The following is a 13,883-nucleotide window of genomic DNA, read 5'->3' as shown; positions in this document are numbered from 1 at the left end:
CACCTATGTAATTGAAGAGATTAAAACTACGGCGTTAAAAGGCAAAAAGTTAAGTACTCCACCCACGTCAGCCTCCGATGTACGTTCTTTCATCGCCACGCCCGGCGGTTTATTTATCCAGCCGGTTGGGGAGATTTCGGGTTTTAGAAATATGGGCATGTGTTAAATGAATTCCTGGAAGTCCGCTCTTTCCCTCAACAGAGATGTATCTGAAAAATGCTTTATGCCGGCGTTCCCTTCGCCTTCGGGGCAGCCCCGATAATTCCCGTCCGGCCGCATAAGCTACAGCGCAGTGCGTCACGCTTGGGCTCCGCGTTTTTAAGTTTATGAACTTAATATTACGCCAAAAGCCTGCGCATAGATACACGCACACAAAGCTGGAGGGAGAGGGGGAGGCGACTTCTGTGTATGAAGAGTTTGCATCTGGACAGTGGAGAGCGGGGGGGGTGTGGGGTGGGGGGGGTGTCAGGCATACCTTTATATTAAAATAGCTTTTTTCCCATAAAAGACTGGTTGTCATAGTTCTGATGAAAATTAATTGATAGAAGCCATCCTTTCAATCTAAAGCAACCGCTTCGCTGTCGAGAGCTTGCCCGCCGCCTGCCAGCGAGGAGACAGCCGGAGGCGCTGCCTTGGCTCCTCCGGAGCGAGATGCAGACATTTAGATAAATAAGCAAACGGGAAAAGTCTGTTCTCGACCCGGTTTGGGAGCGGGCGAGGGGAGACCCGAGCTCCCCCCGCCGCCCTCGGGGAGGCTGCTTGCGGAGCGCCTGACGGCTGCGGTCGCTCCTGCCTCGGGTGCCTTTAAACTTCATAAAGTTGCTTTCAGAGAAGTGTGCTTATTGCCGCGAGAAAATGCCGCAAGCAGCCCAGTGCCGCACGGCAGCGATGATCCTCACGTTTAGCTCTGACGGGAATGAATGAATTGGGATCTGTAGCTGCTGGCAGCCTTGTCCTTCATTTCCGAATAAGTCATATTTTCGAGAGGGCTGATTGAAATAAAAACACGTGTTTACGTTTTTCCATTTCTTAACTCCAAATTACGCCTAACGAAAGGATATAGTTTGATTTGTCATTTGTGTTTAGGGTAAGCCGATGTGGAAAAGTAAACAGGAGCCTAAGTCACTTGATTTGGTTTCTGTAAGCAAATAACGCTCAAAAGCATAGCTGTAATTTACAATGAATTAAAATTGATTCTTTTCATCAGGCAAGAAAATAGGGAAATGTGAGGTCGTTAATTATTGAGGGAGGCGCTTCTCATTAAAGCGAACAATGTTACAATGCAGCACTGAGGAGCGGGAATGTGAATAATAATATCCGATATTTCAGCACTACTGTCTGGAAATAATAGTAAAAAAAAATAATAAAAAAAAGGCAAGCCGCGCGAACAAGCCAGGCAACCAAAAGTTACGTTTGATAAACGCCGGGAGCGTTGCTAAGTGTAAAAAGCAATTACGGTGCTCTGCATACAGCAGCCCCCTTAACTGGATGGATGCTCAATAAATACATAAATAAAATATCAGATTACAAACCTTATCAGCCATTTACGCCAAGCCACCCTGCTGACTTTAGCAGTTTAACCTTATTTTACCGTGTTTCTCGCTCCAAATATAATTATTCTGATAAAAGAAGGTTCTGTTCCTAAATCAGAGCAGAATTGGCTGAATACACTTGTTTATATTACAGCCCCATTCAATCAGGGCTTGAGTTCCGCGGGGAGGGGAGGGGGGTTGGAAAGTCCCCTACCCTTTCTCCCCAGGGTCAGGGCACCGGAGGATTGGGGTTATTTTGCTCCCGACGGCGGCACGCCCCGCTCCCGCCGCCCGTACTCGGGCGGATCGGCCGCCGGGGGCAGGGGGCGGGGGGGAGACCCCGGGATCGGGCCCGCCGGGCGCCGCCGGGAAGGGAAGGCAGGGAAGAAGGGATGGGGTGGGATGGGAAAGGAAAGGAAAAAGAAAAGGAAGGTGCGGGGGGAGGTGATCTCCCAGTGCCTAGCCCCTTGGCAGCCGCTCCTGTACGAAATTCAATCTCTATTTTTTATGAGAAGTAAACTGTCTAAATAAATTTTATTAGGGGCAACCAATATATTTTCTGGTAGTTCCCTTTGTTCCAGTTCTACGTGTGTGTAACAATCTAAAACCTATTTATTGAGGAAAAATCACTGGATCCGTCATAGAAAATCCTTTTACTTTGCTCTGAAGTGATTTCTGAAGACACTCGTGTCACTCTGAAGATTTTGGGCCATTGTGTTAAAGCCTTTCCTTGTTAGGAACTTCAGTTCCTATGATCAGGTGGGGAATACCGTAAATTGTAACAGGGAATGGACTTGACTGGCAGTTTTCTGGCTGCGCTGGGAACATGGAAAGATGACGGGGAATAAAATCCTTGTAAATACATCTCCGATGCTGCCCAGGTGAATTCAGGCACTTGACAAAACGGGAGTGCGCGGGAGCGGAATGTGATTAGAGTATTTTACATATGCCCCGTTGTCATTTTCTTTCTGACACGCTGAAGAGTCAGCCCTGCCCGCTCTTCTCTCTCCCGCGGACTTCCTTCTCTCGTTTCCCCCCTTCCCTTAAGACGATTGCGCTCCCAAGACTTGGAAGAAATGATTTAGTTTGTTTATACTGCTATAAAAATCAAGAGCAATAGAAAAGTCATAAAATGAAGCGCGCTATCAATCACACCGCAACATTGTTATTCAGCAGTTACTAACAGAGATTGATAATCCTTTGATTTCATCCCATTGTTATTACTCTGATGTGTCTGCACATTAACTATTACACATTTATTTATCGACCTGAAGCATACAACAACGCGCGGCAGAGGCGGAGGCGCGCCCTGCCGCCCTGCCCGCGGCGCGCTCGGCGGCGGCCGGCTGCGGGCACCTGCGGCGCCGGGCCTCCCCGCCGGCAGCCGCGGCTCCAGCCGAGCCCCCGGGGCCCCGGCCGGCCCCGGCCGCCCGCCCAGCTCCCGCCCCGGGCCGGGCCGGACCCGCCGCGGCCGCCGGCCCCGGCCCCGGCCCCGGCCCGCCCGCCTTCCCGGCCGGCGGCTCGGCGGGCTCCGCTCCGCGGGTCCCGGCGCCCGGCAGCGGGCCGAGGAGCGGCTCTCGGGAATTTTCACCGCCGGGGCTTCCCCTCCTGCCCTGGAGCTGCGCACGGACAATAATTTTCAAAGGGAAAAAAAGCGAAACAAATGAGCCGTCTCCGCCGTCCCCCATCCAACCGGGAAAACAAGAAAAAAAATCCCTAAACTCCCACCCCACCTCCACCTCTTTCTTCCTCTCTCTCTCTCCAGCTAAATTGTGGCCCGGCTCTGGGTGCCTCTCCCTGCTCTTAGCGGCCGTTCCCGGGCACCCAGGTTCATTGCAACGGCCCGACGTCTCGAAAGCTGAATTGAATCAATGTAGCCCGAGCCGGGGGGGGGGGGGGCGGGGGGAGGAAGCAGCAAAACTGCCCTACAGATCGGTCGGCCGGTTCCTTTGTCTCCTTGTTCAGTCGCTGCCGAAACCCCTGCACATCTGAGCTGCAAACAAAACCACTCTTGCCTCTGTTCGCATGCAGTATTTACAATGTTTTGTGTAAGTCAATTGGATGGCGGGAAAAAAAAAAGCCATTGGCTCTGTATTATTTAACACAGACTTCACTGGGTTCCCTTTTTGGTGGAAGCTTTATTTGCACTAAATGAATAATCTTAATTGCATCACTTTTGAATTAAAAATCAATGTTAATCAAGTTGGAAGTAGTAAATATCAGTTTTCATTGTGCCCGGGTAGAGGGTATTTTTCTTGTTTTGCAAATAAAAATACAAGTCAAATAACTTTAAAAGGGCATTATGTTCTGCTACAAATACAATTGAAACGGATTGTTTAGGAGCGGATCAGAAATGGTACAGAATTTTGCACTTAATTTCCTCAGTTATCATTTACAATAAGAACCTCTTGGCTTGACAGCCAAGTCTAAACAGTAGTAAATTAGTACAAATTTATACTGATTTTACTCTAATAATCGTAATAAAAGCTTATAGATTTGGCACTAATTACATAAATGCCTAATGATCTTGAAAATTACTCTGGTTAGAAATATATTACTAATCTAAACTTTGTTGTTGGCTGGCTTTGAAAAATCAGAACATTAGAAATGGTTCGCTTCACTTGTGCAAAGCACTTTAAATTGTTCAAGTAGTTTAAGATATTCAAGAGGAAAATAAAAAGCATTTAACTTTATTTACTGCTTTAAATCGAGTTTGTAGGCGAGCCGAACTTGGAAACTTTACCCGAAAAATTAGGGCTTACGGGCTTTTAAATCCCGGCCGAGGGAGGCAGCGCTCCCCGGGCGACCGGGACGCGCGGGGCTCGGCTCCCTTTCCCCGGGCTGCGCCGTGCTTCTGCGCCCAGCGGGGCCGGGCCGGGGCGGCGGGGAGCCCCGGGGCCAGGGCGGCCCGGGCCGCTGCGGGAACTGGCGGGAGTTGCCCTGTTGCAGCCGTCGGGCGGGGGGGAGCCGGGCCGCGGTCTCCGCCGCCGCCGACCCCGACCCCGCTCCCCGGGGCGGACCGGCGAGCGGGGCCGGCGCTGCCCGCCCCCGCGCCGCTCCGCGCCGCGCAGCCGCCCGCGCTCACCCGCTTACATCCCCGCGCTGGGCGCCGGGCTTGCGAGCCAGCCCCGGGAGCCCGGCCGGGCCGGCTGCCGGGGTGCGCTCCGAGGAGGCACTCAGGAAAAAAAGGCGAAAAAAGAATAAACCGGAGGTGACCCGGGGCGGGAGGAGGGTGGCACATGTGCATTTGGAAGAGAAGGGGAGAGGGGGAAGGAGGGCGGCGAAGGAGAGCGGAGCAGGGGACGGGAGCGCGGCGCGGCGCGGTGCGGGCCGGGGCGGCGGGAGGCCGGGGCGGCGGCGGCGGCGGGCGGGCGGCGGGCGGGCGGAGCGGGGCGCCCCGGGCGCTGACATTTGCAGGCTGCCCTCCTGATTGGTCCCCGCGCCGAGCTGCTCACGGGTTCATTGAAGTGTTAAGCACCTCCCCGTCTCTCTAAAGGACATTATAATGCAAGAGACCCCCTTTTTAACCACACACCGAATTTTCTTTCATTTAGGGGATCTATATATATATATATCTATATCTTATATCTTATATCTATTTTAAATAACTTAAGGCCGCTAAAATTTGGGGGGGAACAGCCTTCGCCCTGGAGCGGTGCGCGATGCTGTCTCACGCCGACCTCCTGGACGCCCGTCTCGGTGAGTTTCCCCCGGCACCCCCCCGCCCCGCGGCGGCTGCACCGGCGGCGGCGGCGGCGGCGGCGAGCGGGGAGGAAGCCGGGGCAGGAAATTGACAATTTGTTCCTTATTTTACCTTAATGCGATCTAAATGGGCTAATTCCTTTAAAAGTAATTGTACTGTATTAAAGTTTAATTTGATTTAACATTAAAAAAAAAAAGAGAGAGAAGAGAGGGAGACCTACGGAGTATGTAGGTCTACAGCGAGTCGTGGATCATTTAATTTCTCTCTCCCCTGTTTTTATATACATACCTACACATTATAACTATGATGATGATGATTATTATTATTTTAGGACAGAGGAGCTCGATGGTATTTACGGAGGAGTTCTGGGTGGCCTTTTCCTGCTCGCCTGCTCGCTTTCCTCTCTCCCCTTCTTTTCCTTTAAAAAAAAAAGAGAAATATCTGTATCCCCCTGTTTACGGTTATTCACGCGTTTGTTTAGAGGAGCGGAGGGAGGAGAGGGGAAAGATCGGCCAGGGTGACCGAGGTCCCCGCACATCTGTCGGGGAGGCAAAGCTGCCGGCAGCAGGGCGGCTCGACCGTTGTTCCTTTCTCTCCGTCTCTTTCTTTTACCAGCCCCGCTGGAAAACCCAGGCTGAACCCGGCAAAACTTGCCCTCCCCCCCTTCCCCTCCCTCGGTCCCGCAAGGGGAGGCCCGGCAGGGAGCCGGTTATTTAAGCAGGAAGAGGAGCTGCTGGGTGTAAAGTTTTCTCTCCCCCGCCCGTGTTGCGCCGGGCCGGGGGCTCTGCGCGCCGCGGAGCCGAGCCGGGCTGCGGGGCCGGCGGCGGGCGGGCGGGCGGGAGGCGGCGGGGCGGAGGCGGTGGCCGTGGCTGGATGCCTCTCGCCGGCTCGGTGCGCTGGAAAGCGGCTCCGGTGGATACGTGCCCGGCTGCAGGGGAGTGACCGCGGCTCCTTTGCTTCCGCAGGGATGAAAGATGCGGCCGAGCTGCTGGGACACCGGGAGGCGGTGAAGTGTCGGCTGGGCGTAGGGGGCTCGGATCCGGGGGGACACCCGGGAGACATGGCTCCCAACTCGGACACGGTGGAAGGGACCACCCTGCTGCCGGGGGAGGACATCACCACGGTGGGATCCAACCCCAGCTCCTTAGCCGTCAGCGCCAAAGACCCCGACAAGCAGCAAGGCCAGCAGGGCGGCCAGAACCCCAGCCAGGCTGGGCAGCAGCAGGGGCAGCAGAAGCAGAAGCGGCACCGCACCCGCTTCACGCCGGCGCAGCTCAACGAGCTGGAGAGGAGCTTCGCCAAGACCCACTACCCGGACATCTTCATGCGGGAAGAGCTGGCCCTGCGCATCGGCCTCACCGAGTCCCGGGTGCAGGTAGGAGCTGCCGCCCCCCGCGCAGTGCCGCCCCCGCCGGCGCCTTCCCCGGGCGCGTCGACGGCGGCACGGCCAGGCACGACGGGGCGGGAGGGATGGGTGCTCCCAAACCTCAGCCCGGCGGCGCGGGGGAGGAAACCCACCCCCGAACGCAGCAGTTTGGTCAGGAAGCCTTGAAGCCGGGCACCCCCCGCCCCGCTTACCCGCCAAGCTGTCCCCTCGGGGTGTCCCCCTCTCCCCTACCCGCCTGCAGAGCGGGGGTCCCGAGCGGGCAGCGGGCGGAGCTTTCCCCCGCTCCACGGCCCGACGCAGGGCAGGAAAGAGGCACAGCCCGAGAAGGGCGATCCTCAGCCCCCGCCGCCGCCCGGCGCCGAGAGGCGACCCCAAACCGCCGGAGAGTCGCCCCCGAGCCCCGCCGCGGGCGGCGGCGGCGGCCGGGGGGCGCGGGGCCGCTGTCCAGGGTGCTGCCGGCGGCCCGGCGGGATGGGGCTGCCCCGGAGCCCGCCGCCGCCGGGAGGGCCGGGTGAGGGGCGGGGGAAGGCGCGCAGGCTGGTGAAAAGGCACTTCGGCAAAAGGCCGTTGTATTTGGACTCGGAGTTTCCCCGTACTGGCCTTTATAATGCCCGGGGACGGCACGGGTAGCGAGTAACTTCAACACCCAGGGCGTGCTTCGTTGTCTGAAGTACATAGATGTACCTACGCACGCAGACACGCACGTATTTGCACGCAGGCACATGAGAAACCATGTAGTCGAATAAATGTAAACGAAATTTGGAAAAGGGGGAGGTGGGTCCAACGGCTAGGCTGCTCAGGTGCGGCTTTTGTGTGCAGAGGGACATTTTGGCGACTTTCTGGGCGAGTCCCTGCCGAGGAAGGGAAGGCGGCACAATGGAGGCGCTTGCGGGATGCGCGTCCCCGCTCAGCGCAGCGCACCCGCAACGCCGCCGCGCTTGGCCGCAGCCGGCGCCCAAACCCCCCTCGGCAAGCCTGGGCTCCCCGGCCAAACGCAGGCCGGTCAAAAGGAATCCCTAAATGCACGTTTTTACGAAGGGAAGCCGACTCCGTTCTCGAACGTGACAGAAAATGCACGTCTGCTTTTAAAAAGTAAAACAATTTGACTGAGCCGACACGGGGCTATAATTAGTTTAAATTAAGAAAGAAATTAGATTCACAAATAAAATATAATTGGACAACTGACTCTATGAAAAAAGAAAACGAGGTCTATTAAACTTTATTGGGTTTCCCAAAGGTTAATGATACCAATTTCAATATTAGGAGTGTGGTAAATGAAGTAAAATATAAAGTATAAAATGGAAATAGTTATTTTCTAACAGCACATCAAAGAAATTCGTAGGAAGAAAGACAAAGTGTTTTAATGGCCTCGGCATAATCTTAAACCAATGCTAATAGCTCGAGGCTGCTGATCAAACGGTTTAATAGAGTGGCAATTTAAATATTTTTTACAATAATGTTCTGTAGTTTAAAAAGTAATCAGATCAACATAACCTTCTTAATTAACACTTCAAAATGATTAACATTATGTAATCTAAGGCAAAATAATTTATGTAAAATGTATTTACTTCACAATCCGATGTATCACTGCTCCTTGACCAAATTTAAATTAAATAGTAATTGGTTTATGTCCTTATACGAGTACTTTACAGTTTTCTTTATAGTTAACAGATTGCCTACACATTTCTTGCAGTATGTGGGCTCCACACTGATTAAGGAATGCTCCAAATAGTTAATTTATAGCGGCTGTATATGTTTTTAAGGGTTTTAGATGCTAGGATAAATCACCTCTTTCCTCATTTTAGATCTATATTTAATGTATATGATACATTTAAATAATTATTAAAGCGGCTGGTGCTTAAACGGGAGTCCAATTCCACGTCTGATATTGCTCTGCTTTTCAGGCTGGTGTAATAAAACCATTCTTTTTATAGCATGCCATTATTAGAAACCAATTTCAGAATTATTTATAACCTGGAATGGCTTATTAAGCAGCAATGCGAGAATCATGCAAATTACGCGATCAAATGCAATATAATAAGCATAATCATTAGTCTCTAGCACGGATTAATTAACTTTCAATATTTTATTTACATAAAAACCAAATCAGTGAAATAACTTCTGCACAGTCAGGCTTGCCTTTCAATATTTTATACGAACAAAAATAATGTGCTGTAATTCCATTGACCGTGTCCCCCACAATGGTCCCGTCACCTGCCACATCTTAATAGGGGACAAGCTGAGAGTATTTTCTAGTTTTCTAATGGAATGAGAAATTGCATTTTCTTCCTCTCCCAGCACTATTAAAGTGTAATGAATTCGGCCCAGAGTTCACGGCTGGCTGATCGAAATGAACCTGAGATCTGAGCTTTAATACAGCTCTCCAGATTTCCTACCAAATCTTCACATTAATCATCCGCTGGATTCCAATGAGATCTTCATAAAGCTTCAGCTCCTAGGGGAAAAAAAAAAAAAAAGAAGAAGAAGAAGAAAAACAAAAGTGATATTGTCTCCCCTTCTCTCTCTCTAACCCATTTATAGCTGGGGAATTAAATGGGCTATATATTTTAAAATACATTTACAGTATGTCTATATTACTGTAACAGCAGACATCATCAAGGTAGATTTTTAGATTCCAACCTCCATTAGATTCTCACTGTTGTATTAATAATTTTCAGGGGCTAGTTGCATTTCAAAAGGAGTCCAAAGTTGCCAAATGCGCGTGGTTAATACATTTCTAGAGTTGTCATGTGTGCATTTTCAAAATCTCCCCCAGGTTTTCCCTGTGTTTTAATCTGTCATGCACTAGTTTTCAACTGGAAACATTCACGTTTTAAAAGCATATGCAGCGTAGCTATGAGCTGAGGCGATCAGACCTGATGGAGATTCTTTACAACACCAGTAAACCATGGAACATAAAAAGATTTTGTAGCCACAATTTAACTATTAACCCTAAAACATAATTGAACGCGATTTTTCGATTATTCATATAACGTTTAGTTCCCCATCGGCTCTTCATTCCCACTGACGGGCTCCCGTCTGTCTCAGCTGGGGTTCGCGGCAGGAGACCCCGGGCTCCGGCAGCTCGGGGCACCGCGCCCGCCCGGATTTGGAGGGGCCCCGGCTTTTCCCCCCGCACAACGATCCCGGTGCTCTCGGCAGCGGTGCGGCGAGACCCAGCAAGTCATCCCTGCCGGCACCACGAGCACCCGCTTACCTAAACCACCTTTGGTTTTTTTTTTTTTAATTTTTTTTTTAAGCCCCAAATGCCGGAGGGTTTCCTGCGCCGGGACCCGGGGGGCGCCGGGCAAGGCTCCCCGCCCCGCCGCGCCCCGCTCCGGTGCCGGCTCGGCAGCGTTTCCACGTACGGGCAAGGGCCGTGGGCCGGTCCTTTATTTTTTCTTGGTGTTATTGGTTTTTTTCGGGGTCAGGCCAGGCTCCTCTGCCGGAGCCTCCCCCCGGGGAAGGGAGGCCGCAAGCGGCTCCGTCCCGGGACGGAGACACCGATCGGTTTCGTTACGCAAACTTCCAGCGGCTTCGTTCACCCGCGACAGGGAAACGCGTGGGGCTGCGGCCGTGGGAGAGACGAGGGCCGGGGGGGGGAGAGACCCGGGGCGGGGCGGAGGGGGGGCTGCAGGCGACGGGGCGGCGGCCGGGGCGGGGGCGGCGGCCGGGGCGGGAGCGGCGGGTCCCGTCTCACCGAGCCGCCGCCCGGCCGCACGGCGGGTGGGTCGCGGCTAACGGTGCGTGTCGCTGCCCGCCGCCCGCAGGTCTGGTTCCAGAACCGTCGGGCCAAATGGAAGAAGCGCAAGAAGACCACCAACGTCTTCCGCGCCCCGGGCACGCTGCTGCCCACGCCGGGGCTGCCGCAGTTCCCCTCGGCCGCCGCCGCCGCCGCCGCCGCCATGGGCGACAGCCTCTGCTCCTTCCACGCCAACGACACCCGCTGGGCCGCCGCCGCCATGCCGGGCGTCTCGCAGCTGCCGCTGCCGCCGGCGCTGGGCCGGCAGCAGGCCATGGCGCAGTCCCTCTCCCAGTGCAGCCTGGCGGCCGGGCCGCCGCCCAACTCCATGGGCCTCTCCAACAGCCTGGCGGGCTCCAACGGCGCCGGGCTGCAGTCGCACCTCTACCAGCCCGCCTTCCCCGGCATGGTGCCCGCCTCCCTGCCCGGCCCCAGCAACGTGACGGGCTCGCCCCAGCTCTGCAGCTCCCCGGACAGCAGCGACGTGTGGCGGGGAACCAGCATCGCCTCCCTCCGCCGCAAAGCACTAGAGCACACAGTCTCCATGAGCTTCACCTAATGGCCGACGCCTCGCCCCGCGCCAAGGCCGCCGCCGCCGCCGCCTCGCCCCGCGCCCCCTCCTCGCCCGCCCGCCCCGGCCCGCCCCCGCCCCCCGCCTCCCCCCACCTGACTCACCAGGGTCGACTCAGGATCTGAAATCAGACGCCAACAAACTGGTTTGTGGGCCGAGAAACACCCCCCCACACCCCCCTCCGCCCCCGCGCATCCCCTCCGTCCCCCGCGGCCCGGCCCGCCCGGCGGCCGCCTCTCCCCGGCGGCGGGAAGGCTCGGGGCCTCCCCGACCTCGGCCCTGCCTCGCTCCCTCGCCACGACCCGGCGCTCCTGCCGGCCGCCCGACCGGCTTTGCAAAGAAATGCCTTTTGGTTTTGTTTTCTTAATTATTATGGTTCATTTAAGAGCAGCCACCTGCCGCCGGCCCCCTCCGCTGCGAGGGCGCCGTCGGGGGGCGGCCGGGCGGCTTCGCGGAGCGGTACGGAGACCCCAGAGATAATCAAATCCATTTTGATAAAGCATTTATAAGCGAGAGCGAGCGAGAGAGATGGGGAAAAAATAAACAAACAAAAAGTTTCTTTTTGTAAAACTAAAACACACAGGGGGATAAAAAGGCAAAAAAAAAAAAAAAAAAAAAAAAAAGAAGCAAGAGCACTTCCCTTTTTCGGATCTTTGATTTCGTGACAGTTGAGTTGCCGTCCCGCCCCACCTTTATTTAGGCATTTATTTACGTTCCTGCTGCTATTGTCCCTCCTGCATCTTCCGCTGCCGCCGGCGGAGGCGCCGCCGCGGCCCCCGCCCCGCCCGGCCCGGCCCGGCCCGGCCCGGCCCGGCCCGGCCCCGCGGCCCGCCCGCCTGCATGTGCCGGTCACCCCGCCGCAGGGCAGGGCCGCTGGAGGAATGAACAAACGATGTGAAATAGGATGTTTTGTGTAGATAAAGCATTCTTGTTACATACTGGTCTATTCGTGATATGTTTTAACTTATTGTCTGTGCTTATTTATTGCATTTTGGGTTTCTTAATGAATGTTTGAGCTAATATAAAACATATTAATTGACTTTTCCGGACACGTTTATATCAAGTTAATGTAAATGGATAAATAAAATCATTTTCAGTATGTGATATGAAGAATTATGGATTTTGATGTGGCGTGTGAGATATGAGAGGTGTCTTGAATCGCAGGCAAAAAACATAAAAAAAGACAGGACTTGCTTCTGTGGGATTCACCAAGTCCTTTGTCACAAGTTTGGGGATAGTTTGCTTGCTTGAATTCTGCATTGAAGCCTTTCATTTGTCAAGATTTTAATACTTCATGACTAATAAACTTTTGTTAATCTTTCTGTGTGGTTGGTCTTTGAACTGCAAGACGCGAGGAGTTCCGCGGCGAAGAGCGAGGGGGAGCGGGGTGGCGGGCGGGCGGCCGGGGCGGCGGCGGGGCTCCCGCCGCGGGGACGGGACGGGACGGGACGGGACGGGACGGGACGGGGCCGGGGCCGGGGCCGGGGCCGGGACTGCGGCGGGAGCGGCAGCGGGGAGCGGGGCTTCGCCGCAGACCTTTTTGCCGGCGCTGAAATGGGTGCGCGGCTGCTGGCGGGGCGAATCCCGCGGAAAAGAAAACGCTCCGTTTCCCCCCGTGCAAACTTTGACACGGGTGAAATGAAAAGTGCGGGACTTTGGCAAACATCGTACAGCTCGGTTTGGGTTTATTTCCCCCCCCCCCCCCCCCCTTTTTTTTTAATGCAATGCACTGAGATCTCTTCTCCTTGTACATCAATTACACACCTCTTAATTACACACCTGAGAGCGCCCGGCTCCATAGGCACCCGCAGAAGGGTCCTTGCCTGCTCCAAAGTGCATATTACGTATGCATATTTAATTTAAAAGAGAAATAAAAGGAGAATAAATTATTGGAGATCCAGGCCCAGAGTGAGTCCACTGGGGGTCACCTGAGGAAGCAGCCCTGTGCCCTTCTGCAGGAGCCTGCTGGCCTGGGTGCCAGAACAGCCCAGGACGCTCATCCTGAGGTAGCACAGGCCAGGCAAGACAGGTCCCATACCATAATCCATACCATGAGTAACACCTGGGGTAAGAAAGCGCTGAGCCCTGTCCTTCCTTCCAGCCCACCCTCTACTCCCCAGCCCAGCCTTGGGCAAAGCAGTAGCCCCTCTGCACCCAGGCTCGGTTGCGAGTTTGAAATCTGTGATAATTTAGATCAGCTCTCAAAGATGTGGGCACACAGGGTGCATATGGAGCAGGGCTGGTCAGCGGGCCCCCACACCCCTGTCCCACGGGTGCCCCTGCGTGGGCCAAGAGGAGTGGTGGCCCGGCTGGGATATCCCTTGGTCTTCCCAATCCCACAGCGGTCCCTTGCCATGCCATGGTGTGCTGGGAGGAAAAACAGGTCTCCACTTATATGCAGAAGAGTGCAAATCTCGCTCTACTTCTTCCAAATGTACGGAAGGTTGTTTACAAGCATGTAATTTTTACAGCTGCTTTATATTGCTATAAGCAAGACAGCTTTATGATGTAGGAATGTCGTAAAGTGTGGTATGGAAGATCTTTAAAAAATATGTGCTTTTTAACGGTAGAGAAAAACACTCTTTCTGGCTGGGGGCAGGGGATTGAGACGCAACCTGTAAGATTGAACTCTTGACACCAAATGCTGCAACTCTATGGAAGGGGCCTTACAAAGGTCCTTCAGCTGAATTCTCGCTCCTAAAACATCCATCATTTCCTCCATATTGTAATGCAACTGTTGTCCTGGTTATGAGCGGAGCTTTTTGATCCTACCCAACTTTGATACAACATTTGTTTCCATGGCAATAGATCTTCATGTTCTGAGTCCTGGAGATTTTTGAAACATACCCTTAGCACCAGCTGAAGCTTTGCAACATAAAACATCTAAGCTGATGCTCTTATGTATTTAACATGGATGAAAGGAAGGGGACTGCAGGTTTCACTCATAC

The 13,883-nt window shown here is 54.0% G+C and overlaps 1 protein-coding gene across 1 annotated transcript; it reads left to right on the top strand.

The window, feature by feature from the left end:
* The first annotated feature begins 5,194 nt into the window (after positions 1–5,194).
* OTP (orthopedia homeobox) lies at positions 5,195–10,923 on the top strand. Its single transcript, XM_087742579.1, has 3 exons — positions 5,195–5,231; positions 6,201–6,610; positions 10,393–10,923. Exons 1-3 carry the CDS (start codon positions 5,195–5,197, stop codon positions 10,921–10,923), a joined length of 978 nt encoding a protein of 325 aa, XP_087598705.1.
* The last annotated feature ends 2,960 nt before the right edge of the window (positions 10,924–13,883 follow it).

Source organism: Nipponia nippon, unplaced genomic scaffold, assembly GCF_047370975.1.
Source record: "Nipponia nippon isolate SJK-2023a ecotype South Korea unplaced genomic scaffold, ASM4737097v1 scaffold_8, whole genome shotgun sequence".
Taxonomy (NCBI): Eukaryota; Metazoa; Chordata; class Aves; order Pelecaniformes; family Threskiornithidae; genus Nipponia; species Nipponia nippon.
Note: the sequence above shows the minus strand (reverse complement) of the source record. Positions and strands in the feature narration are given on the sequence as shown.

What these genes read in the sequence shown, in the direction of transcription:
- OTP (XM_087742579.1), top strand. Translation starts at nt 5,195, where the DNA reads ATGCTGTCTCACGCCGACCTCCTGGACGCCCGTCTCG. An exon ending in CCTCCTGGACGCCCGTCTCG is followed by an intron (nt 5,232 to 6,200) that starts GTGAGTTTCCCC and finishes TTGCTTCCGCAG; the next exon opens with GGATGAAAGATGCGGCCGAG. An exon ending in TCACCGAGTCCCGGGTGCAG is followed by an intron (nt 6,611 to 10,392) that starts GTAGGAGCTGCC and finishes CGCCGCCCGCAG; the next exon opens with GTCTGGTTCCAGAACCGTCG.